Below are 21,037 nucleotides of genomic sequence, written 5' to 3' on the forward strand. Positions count from 1 at the left end.
GCGTCTGTTTGCATTTTGGATGAATGCCACGTAGCATATAATTGTTTCGTTGACTTTTAACTTTTCAAAATACAAAACGGACGGCCACGATTTTGTTACGAGCAAAAAAGCTCATGGTCAGCATGACCTGATCTGCATGACCTGATCTGCTTCCATCTCCAGGAATACGCCTGTCAGTTGTGGGGCCCAAGAGAAGATGGAGGGTCGATCAGGTGCAACGGCACACTAAAATGTGGCACCTGATCTGCAAGCTTAATAAACTCAGATGTGCTTCAATTTGAATGCCTTTAAACTGACCCACCTAACCAGTGTGGGAGCCTGATAGCTCAGTTTGAGAGGGAGTGAAAGAGAAAAAAAAAGAGAGACTGGCATACGTGATCCTGTTAGGGCATCCACCACATGATGCTGATGTCTCGTTTATTAAATTCCATATATAAGCATATTGTGGTGTGGCGTGTGTCCTGTCCTACCCGCGTAAAGGGTGACATTTGGTTTGCTCCTTGGTCCATGAAAGTAACCACAAAACTAATCTTCTTCCTGGTTTGCGTGTGACTCTTGGTCGCCCTTCGGCTGTTTGGTGACTTTCTGTGATTAATAACGTTCTTTAATCTCAGAAGAGAAGAAAAAATCGAATCCTTGAGATTGGATCAGGTACTCATGTTAACCAGGAGTTTGTATACTATTCAGTCATTCAACTTCCACCATGTGTAAGAATGGGACCGCATCTATGAGAAGTGGGATCAGCATCCCAGACTACTTGTTATGTGGGGGCTCATTCGGCACGCAAGGCAAGCGATTGGTGTCAAATGACCTGTTAGCTCATTTCCTATGTCATGCAGACAATCACATGGCAGCATTGCATTAGCTAACTAACCAGTAAAATGTTGTTCCCAATAAATGCCATGTGATTGGTGCGAAGCAATAAAAGAGAGGAGAATTCGCCAACCATTTATAGGTATTATATCATCCATGATCCATCCACCTCTCTCTCTCTCTCTCTCTCTCTCTCTCTCTCTCTCTCTATATATATATATATATATATATATATATATATATATATATATATATATATATATATGTATATATATATATACACACTATATATATATACACACACGACCCTGAAGCTGTGTTCAGCAGGGTCCATTTATTAGCAATCTACTGATATGAATTTTCGATGCGTAATATTTACAAAAATTCTGAGCCATTGATTTTCAAGCCTTAGTGACTGTGCTTACAAAAGTTATGGTATCGTATTCCTCCCTCCTGATCGATCTATCGGTTCTTTCAGTTTCAGTTTCGCTCAATCTCAATTAGGGACTGTGCTTATATATGCAAATATTTTTTAATCTGAGATTGATTCATGCCACTACACATGAATCACCGAAAGCCCTAATGTTACTTTTTTATTAGGGATTGTGCTTTGGCTCGATCGTTGATGCTTATTAGGGCTTGCTTTTCTCTCTCAAGATTTGATTTTCTTTTGTATGTTTGTATGCATGCCATAATGCATACATGTATGCACATATGTGCCTCTGTAAGCTACCTATTTTTGTTTATTATTTTTATGTTTTATCATGTATTGATGTATTGCTTCTGTTGGTTAATGTTCAAAGTAGTGGGACAAGAGCATCCATTGCTCACATTAACTTAGTCTTCAAGGTGCAATGTAATGGGTAAGAGTATCCAATGGTCACGATCAAGATTGTAGAGCATCCCAAGCTCACGTTATGTTGAGTCCTCAAAAGTAGAGATTTGTTTTTTTAGTAAAGTCTACAAAGCCAAATAGTGGTTTGGGTGTACGTGAGTGGTGGAGCAGTTGTTGCTCCTATATTTATGTTAGTCTTCCTATTTTTATGTAAAGTTTTCTTTTAAATAGGTGTCTTTACTAAGTTATCAATGTAGAGAGAAAAGCAAGTTGAAAAGAGTAAAAATCCGTTGAAGTTTTGTACAGCTGCTGAGTTATATGTTTTTTTCCTTTGTTGCCATTTTTCTTGTGTGTGCATTTTTTATTATATTTCATATATCCCTTCAATTCTTGGTATCAAAGCTAGGTTGCAATCGAAGTTGGGCATTACAAAAAATGCAGGAGCATTGTTGAAGCAAGGAGTTCCTATAGACTTGAAATTTTGAAGGATAATTTTTTAGTTAAATTGGTATGACAAACAATTCTAATTCTCTCAACTTGTCCTAATCATTAGTGTTGATTTTTAATAGTGAGAATTATGACTTTTGAGATATTAAAATGAAGACTTTTTTTTATCTCACAAGATCTATAGGAGTTGGTTGAGAATGGTTATGCATATGTTGAAGGAACAAAGGCAGCAAAAAAAATTTGATGCAAAAGAAGCCCAAAAAAAGGATGCAAAAACATTGTTAATATTATAGCAGGTTGTGTCTGAAACCATTTTTCCAACAATTTGTCGTACTACAAAGTCAAAAGAAGCCTGACAACTCTTGAAGCAAAAGTTTCATGGTGATAAGAAGATCATAACTGCTAAACTTCAAACCTTAAGAAGAGAGTTTGAAACATTTTCTATGAAAAACAGTGAGTCAATTCAAACCTACTTTTCCAAGCTCTCCACTATTGTAAATTAGGTAAAGACTTTTGGTGAAATTTTAAATGATAAAAAAGTAGTAGAAAAAGTTTTAAGGTATCTACCTTCTAAATTTGATCATGTTGTTACTGCAATTGAATAGTCCAATGATTTATCTGTGTATTCTATTAATGAACTAATGGAGTCTTTTTTAGCCCATGAGCATCGCATAAACAGGTCGTCAGAAAAAATATTAGAGCAAGCCTTTCAAACTAAAGTAGAAATTTCAAAAGAAAAGAATAGTCAATGTGATCAAAGGGGTAAAGGTCGAGGTTGAGGATGAGGAGGTTTTAGAGGAACCTTTCGTGAATATGGTAAAGGTCGAGAAAGGTTTTATGATACTTCTCAAAAGAATAATGAAACATAAAAAGGTAATCGAAATCAATTATTTAGAGGAAAACAATGTCATTTTTGTAAGAAATTTGGTCATATTGAAGCCAGATGTTTTGAAAAGACAAAGCAACAAGCAAATTTTGTAGCTGAAAACAAAAAATTGTTTCTTGCAAGCATGAATGCTAACAGTTGCAAAAGTGAAATGTGGTTTGTAGACAATGCCTGCAGTAATCATATAACTGACGATAGGAGCCTCTTCAAAAATATTGATGAGACCATGATGTTGAATATGTGATTTGGGGACAATATATAATAAAGTAGACGTCAATGGAAGATGAATAATTGTAATCAAAACAAAATCAGGTAACACTACAAGAAAAATGCATATTAGCGATGAACTCTATCCGTCGCAAAATCCATCGCTAACGTGTTTAGCGACGAAAAGCATCCATCGCATAATCTTGGTCGCTAAATTGCGACAAATTAACGACGGATCATGCCCATCGCTAAATAATGACTGATTTGGTTTTGCAACGAAATTTAACCCGTCGCTAAAATTTATCGACGGATACGTATCCATCACTAATGTTCGTCGCCAATTTAGCGACGGATTAAATTTTGTTGCAAACCATCGACGGATTGAAATTGACGACGAATATTAGCGACGGATAATATCCATCGCTAACTTTAAAAAAAATAAAAAATTTGAAATATAAATATCGATAAAATATTGGCCCATTCACATCCCTAACAAAAACTTTACCAACAAAGAAAATACAAAAGCACAAGTAGAAATTGAACAAACACAAACAACAGAAAAACCATGTAATATTCAGTATTAACTGTATGGGTAAAGAAATTTATTATTGTTCAAATACAAAGAGATAACATTATATTGATCTTGTTGTGATTGTCATATACCTCGTAGATTGGACATGTCCTTTCATAGCTGTGTATATGGCCATAGATGGCATGGTCGACCTTATACTTTTGCCAAAGTACTTGTAGGCTCTCTCTTCCCATGGGCTCTTCAAATGAGCCATCCATTGCATACACTAGATAAGAGGAATACCCCAAAACACGATGCCCAATGAAAATAAGACATGGCTGCTTTTGCCTATCAGTTGTTGCAAAACAATGCTCAATAAATTTGTATTGCTCAGTCCCTGACCTCCAAACCTGCTCGGAGTCGGCTACACAGAAACAAAACATGCCATAATCTGTTGAATACCTGGATGAGCATCAGAAGTTAGATATTTCAGTTTCTGCAATATCTGGATAGCATGTAGAAAAAATTAGGAACAAAAATTCAAGATTCAAGATCCCTGAGCAAGAGAAAAAAAAGAAACAATCATAATCAATGTCAAATATGCAGCAAAGATGACTTAAAAGTCTGAAACAGATGAGTCCGCATGCTGAGTAAATTACTACTTTGTGAAACTGTATCTGTGTGATTTAATTGATTAAGATTCATTCTTTATGGTTCAGCTCGGTTCATTCCTGAACCAGAATAACTGGCCACAGAAGAACCAAGTTATTCCAGCTAAGTTTTGGAACCAATTCATGACTTGTGGCTATGACAAATCAGAATGGTAAGAAGCAAACATGGGATACATCTACTAGATTATTGACTATACAAAGGACATCTACCAGAACTTTTCCCTGTTCTCAGCAGGAAAATAGAACATGGTTTCAGCCAACACTCCACATTCCCCTCCTGAGTCCTTGCCAGTATAGAATGAGCCAGACCCTGGCCAGTCACGTTCATGATTTCCACTGCATGAAACGGTTCACAAGATTTTTAAATGAACAAACCTAATGCAAAAAAAACATCAGTAAACTGGTCCCACTGTGATATATATCCATCAGCATAACATATGTCACCAATATGGAAGACTATGTCAATATCCTTCAAGTCCTTTATGAGCTGATCTGTAGTGGTTAGAGCTCCATAGTCGAAATTCTTATATTCATTGGAACCATCACGCTCTGCCTGAAAGGAATATAATTAAATGATTATGGTTCTTTAAAGGAAATAAAACTCACATTATAACACAGAGAGATGGGTGATGATGCAATTAGCTAGCTTTCATTATGAAACTAAGATTCAAAACTGCCAGTATAAATTTTCAGTTTTGTACTCGAAACGTTCCACCAAGACAATTTCAAACCTTTCCCATATCCCCAAAAATGCCAACACGCTGTAAAGAGTCCTGTCCAGGATAAGGAGGTGCTCTAAAATGATAAACTGGACTCCAAATGTATGATCCATTGAACAATTTATGGCCCAGTTGGTATTTATAACTGCATAAGAAAGGACAGAACTCTGTTAAACAAATTGTATAGTTGGCCAAATAGATAGGTTTGACATGCAATATTAAATTGATGAATAAAACACGCTTGGCTGATAGAGGCGAAACTGCAAATAAAAGGTCCAAGAAATGAATTTGTCAAAATAAAAGACGACATATACACTAAATTAGGCCACAAATCCTTCAAAAAGCTGGTATGAATGAAACCCGGATCACGCCATCCCACTGTCCTTGCTGGAGATCCTACAAAAGGGAAAAACTTAATTACTTTTTAAGAAATTGTGAGGCCCCAAAATTATGTGAATTCATGTTACAATTCAAATAAGCCTGAGTGCCCATCACAAACCATTCACCAGAATCACCACAGATTATCATTCCCCATGTTTCTGCACCCTAAAGTGAATTTGTTTTTAAGCAACTTGCAATCTGGTTTTGTAGGATTGCACGTTTCTGCACCATAAAGTGAATTCCTTTATTTTATTATTGAAATATTCAACAAAATCATGGTGCTACACTGTCACAATTTTTAATTCTAAAAGAATCGTATTTTTTCCTACTATTGTGACCACGCCCAACACATACATAGCCTCAGATTCTGCCAAAATTTGAACATAAGAGATTTGAAACCCTAAGAGGGTCTTTGACATCATGCAGGTAGCAACTACGAACAGTCACCGATTCTCGGGAAAAGGTAAGCAATAAACGACAATCCAGCTCTCATCTCTATTGTGAACGAGAAGCGCTGTGTGGAATATGGACACAGAAAAAGAAAATTAATTAAGCATGGGAACGAGCAGGGGAAAAGGACAGCAAATTTTTCTTTGGTTAACCACAAGATGAACGAGCATATCGCCCTTTCGCTTTCAAAGGGCGACCCTCAATTGCTCGAATTCTCTCCCTTAAGGCCCTCAAAGGCGATCGATTATGCAAACCGCAACCTAGCGCGCCCCCCCAAACTCGTCCTATATATTTATCGAATTTTGGAGATATTGGACAAGGAAAATCACAATGCACACACCAGTTTTAAAATTAGTAGAATAGATGTAATCACAAACTTAGAACTTTCAAGCAGGAATTGGAACTTAAAAGTTTATGATGTTTCCACCACAAGAGATATAAATCAAGACCTAAGCATCTGCATTATTCAAGAACGACAAAATACAAGGATTTACATATCACGGATCCGGACGCTCAGATCCAGAGAGGCCACACAAACAATCACATACAGGAATTAGGAAGAAAAGAAACGAAGGAGAGAAGTTTATTTTACATATCCAATAGCTGAGATATACACGAAAATGCCCTGGAACCGCAACAACACGAGCAAGAACCAGGAAGAAAACCTGTCGAACGGGGAGGAATACAGCCATTGTCGACCGGATGGGCGGTTGCCTGGTAGTTCTTGAACAAAATGAAAGGGGGGGGGGGGGGGAGAGTTAGGGCTTTTACGGGAGAAAGGGGGAGAAAGAGAGTGAGGGAGAATTCCGCGCCCTTAAATTGAAAAGTAGAAATATTTTGTCGCTAATTGGTGATGGATTCGCGATGGAAAAATTGTGTCGCTCATCCATCGCGAAGTTGTGATAGAAGTTTTTCATTGCAAATTTCTGTTGCTAATTAACGTTTTCTTGTATTGGAAATTAGCGACGAAAATCGTTCCGCCGCTAAGTAACGATGGATTCGTGATGGATTTTTTTTGTCGCTAATTTCACAAATAATTCGCATATTAGTTGTGATGAAAGAAATCCGTCGCTAATTAGCATTTTTCTTGTAGTGTAATGAAAGATATATTCAAGACGTGTATTATGTTCCTGGTTTCGCCCAGAACTTTGTTAGTGCAGGACAATTGGTTAAAAAGGGTTATACTCTTTTATTTGAAAATGAAGTCTGTGAGATTAAAAACATGAATGATATAGTTCTTGTAAAAATCAATATAGTTCAAAATAAAATATTTTCACTTAAAATGATCAAGATAGATGAGTGCACCTTTATGGAAAATAGTCCTGATCAATCTAAATTGTGGCACTTGAGGTATGTGCATCTTTATTTTAATGTTTTAAAACTCTTACATCAGAAAAATATGGTGGTTGGTTTGCCAACCATTGATTGTACAAATGAGGTATGTAAAGGGTGTGTTTATGTTAAACAACACCAATTATCATTCCGAGTTGGGAAGGCATGTCTTGAATTAGTTCATGTTGATATATATGGGCCATGAGAACTCCTTCATTGAATAATAGCAAATATTTTTTGCTTTTTACTGACGATTTTACTAGAATGTGTTGGGTGTACTTTCTTACTCTTAAATTCCATGCAATTGATAGATTTAAGGAATTTAAGTTCCTTGTGAAAAATGAAATAAGAAAAACTATAAAAATATTACAATCATATAGAGAAGGAGAATTCTTATATGATGAGTTTGGTTTATTTTGCAAAGATCATGGCATTCACAGACAATTGATAGTAAGAAAGACACCACAACAGAATTGAGTGGTTGAAAGGAAAAATCGTACAATGGTGGAAATGACACGCAAGATGCTAAGTAAAAAATTGATGCTTAACGAGTTTTGGGCAGAAGTCGTCAACACTGCAATACATAATTTAAATATTTCTTCAACAAAGGCAGTTCAAAACAAAACTCCTTATGAGGCCTGGTGGAATCAGAAACCAAATGTAAGTATGTTGAAAGTGTTTGGTTGCATAGCATATACCTTGATTGATTCTTCATAAAGAACCAAGTTAGATAAAAAGAGTGAAAAGTGTATTTTTGTTAGTTATAGTAATGAGACTAAAGGGTATCGTCTTTATAATCCTACTTCTAAAAAGTTGATTATTAGAAGGGATATTATTTTTTATGAAAAGGCTTGTCAGGAAATAGCTAACAGTGAAAACATGAAGTTCCAAATTGATGAAGTTGTACCATAATCAAATGATGTTGATACTAATAAAGCATCATCATTAGAAACGTCAAGCATGAGAGATGAATTTATAGAAAACATTGCATGCACTCTTGATGAGAAAACTCCTCCAAAAAAGGTATGGTCTCTCGAAGATGTTTATAAATGTGTTTTTGCTTTTGTTGTAGTAGAACCATCATCGTATGATGAAGCATGTGCAGATAAAAAATAGATAGATGCAATGAAAGAAAAAATGAAGGTCATCAAGAGGAATGACACATGGGAGCTTTCCAATTTGTCACTCAAAAAAGAGTCAATTGAAGTAAAGTTGGTTTACAAGGTCAAATATGATGCTAGTGGCAATGTGAAAAAATATAAGGCAAGGTTAGTTGCTAGAAGATTTGTGCAGAAATATGGAATTGATTTTACTGAAACATTTTCACCTGTTGCAAGATTTAAAACAGTGAGAATCATTCTTGTAATTGCAACTCAATTTAAATGAAAGGTTTATCAATTTAACGTTAAGGCTGTATTTTTAAATTATTTTCTCAATGAAGTTGTGTATGTTGACCAACCACCTGGATTTGTTGTTAAAAGAAAGAAAGAAAAAGTTTATAAATTAAAAAAAGGCTTTATATGGGCTAAAACAAGCTCCACGTGCATGGTATAGTTGCCTTGATAAATTTTTCCATCAAAATGGTTTTCAAAGAAGTGATAGTGAACCTACACTCTATATCCAAGTATATGGAAATGAATTGCTCATTCTCAATGTCTATGTAGATGGTATTATCTACATTGGTTCTTCATCTAAGCTTATTGCAGAATTTAAAAATAGTATGATGAAGGAATTCAAAATGTCAGACTTGGGGTTGCTATGTTTTTTTCTCGGTCTTCAAATCATGCAATCTAATGAAGGGATTTTCATCTCTCAAGAAAAGTATGCATTGGATCTTCTCAAAAAATAAAAAATGTTGAATTGCAAAGTTTGTGCAACTTCGATGAATTCAAATGAGAAAATGAGTTTGAAAGATGGAATGGCAAGTGCAAATGAAAGGTATTTTAGAAGCTTGGTCGGTGGATTGATGTATTTAACACACACTCGGCCAGACATTATATTCTCAATCAGTTTGATTTCAAGGTTTATGCACAATCTAACCATGCAACATTATCAGTTATATTCGGGCAACAACCAATTATAAATTTTTTATAAACATGTTATTGACTTTAATTTGATTGGATATACTGACAGTGATTGGGCAGGCTCAATGGATGATCGAAAAAGCAAAAACAGCTTTGTGTTTGGGTTTGGTTCAAGCGTTGTGTCATGGTGTTCAAAGAAGCAAAATTCAATAGCTTTATTGTCTTCAGAAGCAAAATATATTGCTGCTACATCTACTACCCATCAAGCAATCTCGATGATGCGTGTTTTAAAAGACCTGCATGTGGAACAAAAACTCCCAACTAAGCTCTATTGTGATAATTAGTCTATAATTTCCATTGCCAAAAAGCTTACTTTTCATGGTAGAACAAAGCACATCGAGCTTAGATATCATTTTATAAGAGATGCAATTGAAAAATGTGAAGTAGTGTTGAAGCATTGCTCTATAAATGAACAAGTTGTTGATGGTTTCATAAAAGCCTTGTCATCTAAAAAATTTCTGGCACTCAGAGAATCCATAGGTGTGCAAGGACTTTCACATTAAGGGAGAGAAAATGTCGGTTAATGCTCAAAGTAGTGGACCAAGAGCATCCAATGCTCGATTTAACTTAGTGTTCAAGGTGGAATGTAATGGGTAAGAGTATCCAATGGTCACATTCAAGATTGTAGATCATCCCAAGATCACGTTATGTTGAGTTCTCATGAGAGATAAAACCAAGTCACCAACATGAGAGATGGGTGACAACTTACTATTCCCGATCATAAAGAGTCATAACCCTGATAGGATGATTTATTAGTAAATTGTTGGTCATCCATGGTCATATGATTAGTGGCATTGGTGTCAGGGTACCAATGATCATTGGTCGATGGTTGAGTGATATAGCGAAAAGGGCTTTGGAAATATCCCAACAGTTTTTTGCAACATAACCACGCTTGTCGCAGTACTGACAAATGACACGAGCCTGTTGGATTGAAGTTTCCTGAAGGACCCCTACCCTGACCACGGCCTTGGTTCCACCAGCCCCTATAGGAACCACGTCCACAACCTCTTCTCTGAGAGACCATGAAAGTAGTTTGAGACAATTCTTGGTTGTCTACCTATTTAGGATGAAGCATGGTGACTCGCCTTTCCTCATTGATTAGGAGATCATACAAATCAACACAAGAGTGACTAATGACTCTGGTGGTAATTGAGGTAACAAAACTCTCATATTCGATGGGAAGATCATTGAGAGAGATTTGGATGAGATCAACATCATCAAAAGGACTAGTTGCAACCACAAGAGAGTCAGCCAAAAATTTGATTTTGTTTAAATAGGTGTCCATGTCAATGCTTTCTTTCTTAATGAAGGTAACATCCTTCTTCAACATCATGATTCTCAATGGTGATTGAGAACCATGAGATCTCTTTAGCATGACCCAGGCTTCTCGTCTAGTTTTGGTTCTCATAATTTGACTAAGTATTGACTTAGAAACGGTAGCTTTGATCCAACTTAGGGCAATCTGGTCAGACTTGTGCCATGTGTAAAACTCAAAATTTGCTTCTTGTTTCTCACTTTCAGAGAGGATGAACTCACGAGGTTTAAGAGAGGAGTCATCTACAAATATGAGAAGATCTTGGCTATCATAACAGACTCAAGTTGAGATCTCAAGAGAAGATAGTTTTTTCTATTCAACTTGATTGATACGAGACTTATGATGGCATTCCAGTGGGTTGCGGTAATGCTGCAAGCCATTGAAATGCTTAGGGGAGCTTCAGGCTCCGATACAGTGAAAAAATGATGATAGATATGAAAAACTTGCTTGAACTCACACACTTACGTGAGAGCAGGGTTTTAAGTATTTTACTGTTTTTTGGTTTTGATTACACGATAACAATAATGATAAGAGTTACACGATAATGATAGGTTTACACGATAACAAGAATCACAACTACATTAGAGGAGACAATTCCTATATTAAAGAAACTGTTAGCTTGAGTCGATATTCATTTGAGAGAGGGTGGTTGCTATAATCAAGGACCACCTTCATTAGATAACTCAAACGATTATCGTGGAGGATTATGTCATCGGTGAGACGCTTATCTTATCAAGTATAACCACTGTGCAGAGCCTAAAATCCATATTACATGGGATATAACCTGCTTCCACTTCAATCTCTATTAAAGCATTAAAGGAGGTAGATACTAATAGTGCTCTTATGTAGTGTATATATGTAGTCACAATTATCACATATTTTAAATTTATTGTATTGCTGAATATTTTTTAGAAACTAAATGCAAAATGTCATGACAAAATTGAAATGATAAAAGTTAGTCCTCTTTTCCTAGTTTTTTTGGCTTGTTAACATAGCTTTTGTTTATTTTGCACATCCTGTAGAAGCTATATTTGTTGTCACTGCAATTATTTTGATGCCTTGACAGACATTAAAATAATTAGTTGTAACGTTATATACCCTCGTATAAGGTGTGAATGTGGTGAAGGCTTATGCAAGATTTTTACAGCAAATACAAAGGAAAATAAAAATAAAAAATTTTACAGGTGCCCAAAGCAGGTAAAAAATTTATTTTTACATTTGTTATTAATGAAAATGTTATATCAATTATGCTTATTTTAGTTGTAATAAAAAACATGTAAGGTGACATCATTGATGACATTGGTCAGCAAAGTGATGGCATACGAAATTTTTGTGGAGGTAAAGACTATCCTTTTGGACGAGTCTTTGGCATCCAAGGACTCTTGGACGGTTTTCTTGTCTCATTTGAAAGGTTTACGTAAATGATGCCTTTTACACTTAGAAAATATGTATTGGTTTAAATATTTTTCATGTTTATATATGTTTTTAACTGAAAAAGATTCAGTGGCTCATATTACACCAAAAACTTGATTAACTAAAAATCAAGAATTCTTGTTAAATTGATTGGATCGAAAGCATGGTTTTTAACATCTATAGGTTTGGATTATGCATTAAACATATGCAAGTATATTTTTTAAAGGGGTATGAGGGTCTGTGAGATGGAATGGTCTAGCACTTAAACATTACTCATATAGAGTAATAAATATAGTACACATACACAAATTTCTTTTTCTGGCTAAGGTTTCGAGATTCATGACATCGCACCAACCAGGTGACACTTGCGGTTTGTTCATACCTGATATATATATTATCCACGAGTACACTTTAGGAGAGCAGATAATGTACCAACCCATGCAAAAGCAATGAACTATGATTACCTCTAACATGGCCTGCATCCAAATTCATGTTCATCGCATATCTTTTGTGTTGAGACGTTGTAAGTTCGAATCCCAATGATATAGCTGTATAATTGCACAAGGCAGCCCCTTTTATAGCCAGTGCACGTCACCTTATGTTGAGACGTTGCAAGTTCGAATCCCAATGATACAGTTGTATAATGGCACAACTTTGAAAGTCACACGCAAGAGGAATGGGAGGAGAAAACGGTGTGGCTACTTCCCAACTTTGGAACCTTGCTGTGATAGTTTTTAACTTGATTTGGGACAGCGTTGAGGATAGGGTGAATTTTGCATGACCATGAGGGTCATACCTGCAACTTCTTCACTGTGAAGATTGACCGAACAACGCCAAAATGTTCCACGGAATTTTGTTGCGATGCCCAACCATCAGCGTCAACCAAAGACGCGTAGGAACACCCGTACCGGCTATGGTATTGTGAGAGACAGAGAGCAAAAGGGGCTGAGGATTTTCAAAGTTAAACTTGTCACAACGTCGGGTGATAAAGAAATATTTATATAAATATAAATATGTATATATTTTTCAAAATAAAAACAAATAATCTATATACATATATAAACAAAAATACAATAATAACATATAGGCAAGAATTTTATATGAAAATCATAGTCATAGATATTAGTGATATTTTCAAAATATTGCAAAATTATAGGTAAAATATGGTGATATGTATTTTGAAAATATTTCCAATTTGATAAATTGCAATATTATTACGAGGATATCATGATATTCTATTAATAATATCATGATATTATCAATTATTGTTACTATGAAGGATTCTTCAGACTCATTAAACGTCTTACTTATTTTGAATTGATGGAGAGCTATTCAATCATGTCCTTTGATGAATTATTTTTTATTCAGGCACAAAGACTTAGCTGCACTGTCCTGTCCGAATATAAAATATTTTTCATAGACATGTTTGCTTCCTTCTTTGTAGGAAAGATGTCCTGCGAAAGAGAGAGAGTCACGGCCTTTCACGGTCGATCGCGGTAATTTCAGTATTGCTGACCCGGTAGTTCCTTGGGGTAAAGCTCCTGTTTCCTCATAACTACTCAAAAAGGTGTGGCCTTCCTCTCTGCTTTCTCTATTGGTGAGACTGAAAACCCATTTTCTGATCAAAATGATGCATTACAGTCAGTAAACCCACTTTTCCTCTTTGTCCCACTGAAATTCTTTCTTTTTTCTTTGGATTTCTGGAGTTCATGGCGTTTCTATTTTCGTCTGCTAAGAGTTCACGACGTTTCAGCGGCTTTTGGATCTGAGCGTGTTATCTGAGAATAAAAAATAGACAGGATTCGGATGAAGTTTCTTGGAACCTTCATGGGGTTTTCTGTGTAGCTTTACAAACGTGTGGTTGGTGATCAGAAGTAACGCGTTGTGCTTTCTTCTTGGAGAAGGAACGATCTGCTTGGAGAAGGAACGAGTTGGTTTTAAACTACGGTTTGAGTTGGGAAAGTCGAATTGACGAGAGGGTGGTGTGTCTTCTGATGGGGGGTGGTTTTCCCTGGGCCTATCCAAAAAAAGTTACTGTTTTTCTACTACAAAGTTCAATTGACATTTTGTAGGAGTAAATTAGAGAAAGTCACCCACCTAATCACCCGATAGGCCAGTATCACAAACATCACTTCCTGCAAAATCTCGCAAAAAAATTAAGATTTCTTGGACCGAAAATGGAGGACATGAAAAGGGGATGGAGGTTTAAATCCTTCCCCGAGCGAGGATGAAGGTTCGTATTTTGAGATGGGAGCAGGGGTGGAGCCGTGGAGGACATGAAAAACTGGGCTCCCTCCGCGAAGCTTCGTGGTGTTGGTGTGGGCGGTGGGAATAAATAGTCCCTCTTTCCCGGTGAATGGATGCTGGAAAGTCCGTTTGTGGAGGGAGCACCCGCCACAATCGGCAGTCTCTCGTTGCTCTTTCTTCCTTCCTTGCTGTAAAAAGATGGTGAGAGAAGCCAACGATGTTGTGTATCTCTTCTTTGTTTATTCTTCACGTGTTTCTGCTTCTGCAGGAGGACCTGGAAATGGGACAAGCACAGAAGAACGTCAGCCGAAGCAGGAAGAAAGACGCAGCAAGGGCGGTAGCGGCCTTCGTACTGATCATGGTCCTTACGACCATGATGCACACCGCGGTGGATCATCACCACCCATCTGGAGCAACCAACGGCTTAGCTGCCGCGGGAACGTTCGTCTACTTTGTGGTGATCCCCGTATTGATGGTCGTCGGTTTCTTCATTTTTATCTAAAACCGCTTAGATTGGTAGCACCGGTCGACGATGAGTGATTTAGATTTGGCGATAGATTTCTCTGTCCCTCTGAGCCAGCGGCTCCTCCATGAGCCCGTTTTGTCTGTCTTTTTCTTTTCATGAGTAGTAATGTTGTATTTCTTTAAGCTCTTTGTCTTGCTATATTATATTTATGTTCCTTTTTTATTTTGCAAGTTAGTCGTCTGCCAATTGTCAAAGAGAAAAAAATACAAAGGAAGAATATGATTATTATTTTAATCTATATAATCTTATAGATAAGGCTTGTATGTAAGAATCATATAGTAATAATAGTGAAAGAAAACGATGATTTTTAGGATCTCGAGATGAAATTTCAGAGACCCATATTAACAATTTCAAGATTTTTTTTGCTTTTTTTTTTACTGTCATATTGTGTTAACAACAAGTTGAAACCCGTTTTCCTCTCTCTCTCTAGTCATACCGGGCGTTCCACTCATCTCATGGATTAATTTTGCCATCTTCAAGTTTTGAATAGTTTATGCTATTTTGCATTTCATTTCATTATTCTGTATATATGTTACATAGTGTGCTTTAAGGTTTGCAAACTACGTGTAAATGAACTTGATTCTCCCTGTTTTTCAAAAAATACAAATCAGAAATTAGTTCTGTCTCTCTGATTACTGCATTCGATTCTCTTTTCTTTTTTCTCAACAAACGTTGGCAGATGCTCTCTTTTCGTTCCACCCTCCCCTCTGTTACAAAAGTAACAGGGACGAGGGAAACAAAACTTTTTTGACAGGCGCGCCTCTTGCCCAAAATTTTTTGACGGGCCTGTGAAGAGGTTGCTGTCGAGGAGGAGGGCGTAGAGGCTGGGCAGGCGTCTCCCTCCGGCTTGCCTGTGGCATGCAGGAATCCTCAGATGGGGGTTGGGGGGAGACGAAGGTGCGGGCGAGGGAAACATACGGCTTCGTTTATGCGTGCTTAATGGGAATTTGGTGCTCTCATGCTCTCTCTGGCTGAACGATTTCCATCGTTTGTTAATGAATTTTCGTGTGGGAGAGAGATTTATGGTTTGGTTTTGGTTTCGGTTGTTGCTGATGGGTGTTTGTGTATAGGGAAAGTTTGACAAAGGGTTTTTGTTTTTTTCTGCGTGGTTGAGAGGGGAATTGCAGGCTCTTGTGCTCTCCTTTTTGTGGTTGAACAATTATCTGTGTGTTTGGGATTTCTTCTTTTTTTTTTCCACCGTTGTGGATGAATTTTTGTGTGAAAAATTGGATTTGGACCTTGTTTCAGTTGTCGATGATGGGTATGTGTATAGGAATATGAAAGACGGATAGAGATTTCTTCATTTAGCTTCATAATCTTAGAGGAAAAGTAGGGGAAGAAGAAATTAGAGTTATTTCTCTTTTTTTCTGTTAATTGCGGGTTTGGTATATGCGGATGTAAAAAAAAAACAGGGTTTTGGTAGGCTGTAAATCGGAGGAAAGTTTTTTTTCCCTTTTATTTTTCTGTTTGGGGTTGAATTTTGGGTGGAAGAAGGTAGATTCGAGTTTGTAAATCGGGAAGATTAGTTTTTAATTCCTCTCCCCCGAATTTTGGGTGGAAGAAGGTAGATTCGAGTTTGTAAATAGGAAAGATTAGTTTTTAATTCTTCCCCCCCCCCCCCCCCCCCCCCCTTCCCCTCTTCTTTTTATGGGTGTGAACCTCTCTTGGTTGATGGAAGGAGATGGGTCTCCTCAACGGCCTGGTTTGGGTGACATCCCGGAGAGTTGCATCGCTTCCGTGTTCATGTACATGAGTCCGTCGAAGATCTTCAGAGTGGCGTGTCTGAGCCGGCCGTTCAGCGGCCCGGCATCGACAGATTTTGTTTGAGAGACAAAGTTGCCGGTGGCGGAGGCCATCTTCTGAAACAGAGTCACGGTGAATCCATCCTGCGACGCTGAAAATCTATCCCCCTTGCTAGATTCCAACGAATTCAGGGGTTTCTTGGTACCAAACATCAAACAACGATCATTTGGACCATAGCATCTGAGTACGGTACAAATAAACATTGAACTTGAAACAGTTGTTACGGACAGAACAAAACCAATGTTCTATTATGTAGGAGAGCAATTTTGTGCACTCGTTGGATCCTATATGATCCAGCGGCTAGCAATAACCTTACTTTAGGGCAACTTGCACAATGTCGTGTTTACCTCACTCTTTTTCTCCTTCTTCCCTTCCCTCTCATCACGCCGGATAGGAGCACCGCCGACAAGAAGCATGTCGGAGACGAGCACCACCCTGACATCGAGCACCATCTTCTGTGCAATCTCTCTCTCGTCGAGTACCTCACCTGAGCGTACCGGAGATGAGCACCCTCTCTTGTGATGTCTCTCTCATCGAGCACCACACCTAGGAGGAGGACCTCAAAGCCTAGGTCACTACATTATTCAAGGTTGACTAGGACACCCTCTTCGATCTCATCCTGGCATTGTATTCCTCCCTCTGATAAAATAAGAGAACGAAGAAAAACTGAAGCACTGAAAAAAATGTTAACAATTGTATTAGTGAACGAGACTCGTGTATATACACGAGTGTAAATACAGGATAATTATATACAGTTGTTTACAACAGAAAAACAAAAAAAAAATCTCCCAAAAATGTAGATCTAAGATTCCACTAAATCTAATCCATCAAAAGGTAGTTGATCCTGAGATTAGCATTCGGTTTACTGTGAAAACAGAAACAGTTTTCTGTTTTGCTGAGATCTATCTCGAACAGCTCGTTAGCACTCCCCCTCAAGCAGGTGTATAGAAATTTTGTACACCTAGTTTGGAAACGAGCTTAGTAAACTAATCTTTGCCTAAAGCTTTTGTAAAGAGATCTGCAACCTGATCGTTACAGGGTACGTAGTCTGTGTGGATGACCCCTTCTTGGATTTTTTCTCTCACAATATGGCAGTCAATATCAATGTGTTTGTTCCTCTCATGATAAACCAGATTTGCAGCAATTTTCATGGTTGTTTGATTATCTCAAAACAGTGTGACTGGTTTTTTGATATCTGCTTTGGGGTCCTTGAACAGACTCAATAACCATATACTTTCACAAACTACATTGGTCATAGCTCTATATTCAGCCTCAGCTGAAGAGCGAGATACGATGGACTATTTTTTTGTTTTCCATGAAATTGGATAAATTCCAAGGAAGGCACAGTATCCGGAAACTGATCGTCGAGTGTCTGAGCAGCTTGCCCAATCATAATCACAAACTATCCTGAGACTGAGAGGGCTATTATTGTTTAGCAAAAAGCCTTGACCTGGGCTTTTCTTCAAGTATCGAACAACTCTCAAGGCTGCCCTCATGTGTGGGAGATGAGGAGCAGTCATAAATCTACTCAAGACATGAACTGCAAAGAGTATATCCGGTCTTGAAATAGTAAGATAAATCAGTCTTCCGACTAGACACCGATATGATGATGGATCGGCTAGAAACTCTCCTTGAGAATTTGATAGAGATAGATTTTGCTCCATTGGAAAGTCAACTGGCTTAGCTCCCAAAAGACCCATCTCATCAAGGATTTCAAGAGTATATTTACGTTGAGATATAGCAATTCCTTGCTTGGAATGAGAGATCTCAAGGCCAAGAAAATATTTTAACAAACCGAGATCTTTCATATGAAATTGATGACTCAAATATTTCTTGACGTCTTGAATAATTTCATCATGATTTCCTGCAAGAATTAAGTCATCTACATACACAAGAATGACGACAAACTTGTGATCATGAGCTTTAGTAAAGAGTGAATGATCGGCTTGAGATTGAGTAAAACCAAAAACTTTCAAGGCGTGAGAGAACTTTGCAAACCAATTTCGGAGCGCCTGTTTTAGACCATATAGATATTTTTTAAGTTTGCATACCACATTCTCCCCCTTTTGATCAAAGCCTTACGGAAGAGTCATATAAACATCCTCATGTAAATCACCATGAAGGAACGCATTGTGAACATCCATTTGATGTAAAGACCAAGTTTGAGAGACCGCAACATCTAAGAGACACCTAACTGTAACTAGTTTAGCTACTGGTGCAAATGTCTCATGGTAGTCAAGCCCTTCTTGCTGAGAATAACTTTTGGCTACTAGTCGAGCCTTATAACGTTCAATTGACCCATCAGAGTGATATTTGACTTTGTATACCCATTTACAACCAATGGGTTGCATTCCTGAAGGAAGGGTAGTAAGAGTCCAAGATTGATTGTCTTCAAGTGCCCGTATTTCAACTTCCATGGCAAGTCGGCAATTAGAGTCTTGAACTGCTTGTTTGAAGGTGGTAGGTTTTGTAATGTGAGAAATGATAACAAGAAAAACTTGGTGTTAAGGAGAAAAATGAGTGAAGTCTACACTATTATGAATTGAAAATCGTGTACTAAGAGCCTTACTTGGAGAATGAGGTGATGTAGTGAGTGAACTCGTATCAGCGGAGCAATAAAAATCTTTAAGGCGTGTACTAGGGACACGTACTCGAGATGAGCGCCTTCGTTCAATGGTGGAATCCGGTGAAGGAGATGATGTAGAAGGTAAAGATGGTTCGGTTGGTGGATTTGTTTCAGGGTAAGTGGGTAACGGTGGAGCAGTGAATGTTGGCTCCATGTGTCCAGGTTCATTAATTGTCAAAGGAAGCACAGTAGAGTTACTATCAGTCATAGAGGAGAAAGGAAAAACATGTTCTTCAAAAACTATATCCCTACTACTGAAAAGTTTTTTATTATTCAAATCATAGACTAAAAAAGCTTTTTGACCATATGGGTAACCCAAAAAAAAAACATCATTTTGCACAAGTGTCAAACTTAGAAGTGGGATTTAGATTAGTAGCAAAACAAAGGCAACCAAAGACCCGTAAATGAGAAAAAGATGGTTTGCATTTAAAAGCCTCTCATAAGGAGTTTGATTATTAAGACGAGGAGTTGGAGTACGGTTAATAAGGTAAACAATAGTTTTGACACATTTTCCCCAAAATTTCAATGGTAGGTATGCTTGAAAGCGAAGTGCTCGGGCTACTTGTAATAGATGTCGATGCTTGCGTTCAACCATGCCATTTTGTTGTGGTGTGTCAGTACAACTATGTTGATGAGAGATACCGAGATTGGACAACAAAGTAATAATATCAGTAGAAAAAAATCAGCTTTATTGTCAGATCGAATGGCTTGAATACTCATCTGAAATTGGTTGGACACCATATTGATAAATTCCTTTATTAGTCCTTTCGTTTCATGTTTATGCTTTATAAGATAAGCCCACGTGCACCGAGAGTAATCATCAGCAATAGTTAAAAAATAATGAGCCCCGCTTAGCGAAGACTGAGAATAAGCTCCCCAAATATCACAATGAATAAGTTCAAAAGGTTTGTGAGAAACAATATCACTAGATGGAAAAGGTAATCTAGTTTGTTTGGACATTTGGCAAATTTCATATAAGCATGGTTCATTTGAAATAGGAATGTCATATTTAGCAAACAAATTATTCCTAGACTGAGAGGGATGACCGAGCCTCCAATGCCAAATATTTATCTTAGACGAATGGGAGAAACAAACATTGCTAACCGGTTGGTGTTGAAGATGGTATCCTCCTGCTCTTTGTTCACCCACTCCAATCGTCATCCCCTTTGTAAGATTCTGAATAGTACATCGGTCAACATGAAAAACAACAGAACAATTAGAATCCTGAGTAAGTTTACCGACAGACAAAAGTTTGTGTTTAAACGAAGGAATATAAAGACCATTTTTCAACTGTAATTGAGAAGAAAGAAAGCAATTTCCTTTGTAAGTGGTTGAGACAAAAGAGCCATTAGGTAAACAAATGGAGATAGGTGATGAATTAATATCAATATCAGATAGCATGTCTAATGAGGAAACCATATGATTACTAGCACCGGTGTCAATAATCCATGACCGACATATCGAAGAAGGATGGTGAGATTTACCTGCAAGGTTTAAGGAATGAACTGAATCTTCATTGACTAATGCCATTAGCTTATTGCATTGTTCCAAGGTGAAGGTTGGAATGACACTTTAAGAGTTTTCATCGTTGGACAACTCACCACTCTGCGTGACAGAGTGCTTTCCAACAGTTGCATTTCCAGTCGTTGCTTCGTGTTTATGCAGTTTGTGTTCAGGAGGATATTCGTGAAACTGATAGCAACGGTCTTTTGTGTGTTTGCCTTTGTGACAATATGAGCATTCAAATCTTTGCGTCCAAATTTGCCTTTGA

General features: G+C 37.5%; 1 protein-coding gene across 1 annotated transcript; it reads right to left on the reverse strand.

Moving 5' to 3' along the window:
• Window positions 1–3,800: 3,800 nt before the first annotated feature.
• LOC149831191 (putative inactive purple acid phosphatase 27) lies at window positions 3,801–5,617 on the reverse strand. The gene is made up of 6 exons (XM_090012954.1): window positions 5,596–5,617; window positions 5,404–5,485; window positions 5,102–5,234; window positions 4,742–4,923; window positions 4,581–4,706; window positions 3,801–4,161 (listed from the first exon to the last, which is right to left on the reverse strand). The coding sequence occupies exons 1-6, from the start codon at window positions 5,615–5,617 to the stop codon at window positions 3,801–3,803; spliced, it is 906 nt and encodes a 301-aa protein (XP_089869080.1).
• Between the last annotated feature and the right edge of the window lie 15,420 nt (window positions 5,618–21,037).

The sequence above is a fragment of the Nuphar pumila genome, chromosome 7, assembly GCF_984573655.1.
Source record: "Nuphar pumila chromosome 7, dmNupPumi1.hap1.1, whole genome shotgun sequence".
NCBI lineage: Eukaryota > Viridiplantae > Streptophyta > Magnoliopsida > Nymphaeales > Nymphaeaceae > Nuphar > Nuphar pumila.

Coding starts and splice junctions, on each gene's coding strand:
- LOC149831191 (XM_090012954.1), bottom strand. CDS start 5,617: ATGATAATCTGTGGTGATTCTG. Junction 5,235..5,403: donor GATTTGTGGCCTAATTTAGT/GTATATGTCGTC, acceptor TTTCTTATGCAG/TTATAAATACCAACTGGGCC. Junction 4,924..5,101: donor TTTTTGGGGATATGGGAAAG/GTTTGAAATTGT, acceptor TATTCCTTTCAG/GCAGAGCGTGATGGTTCCAA.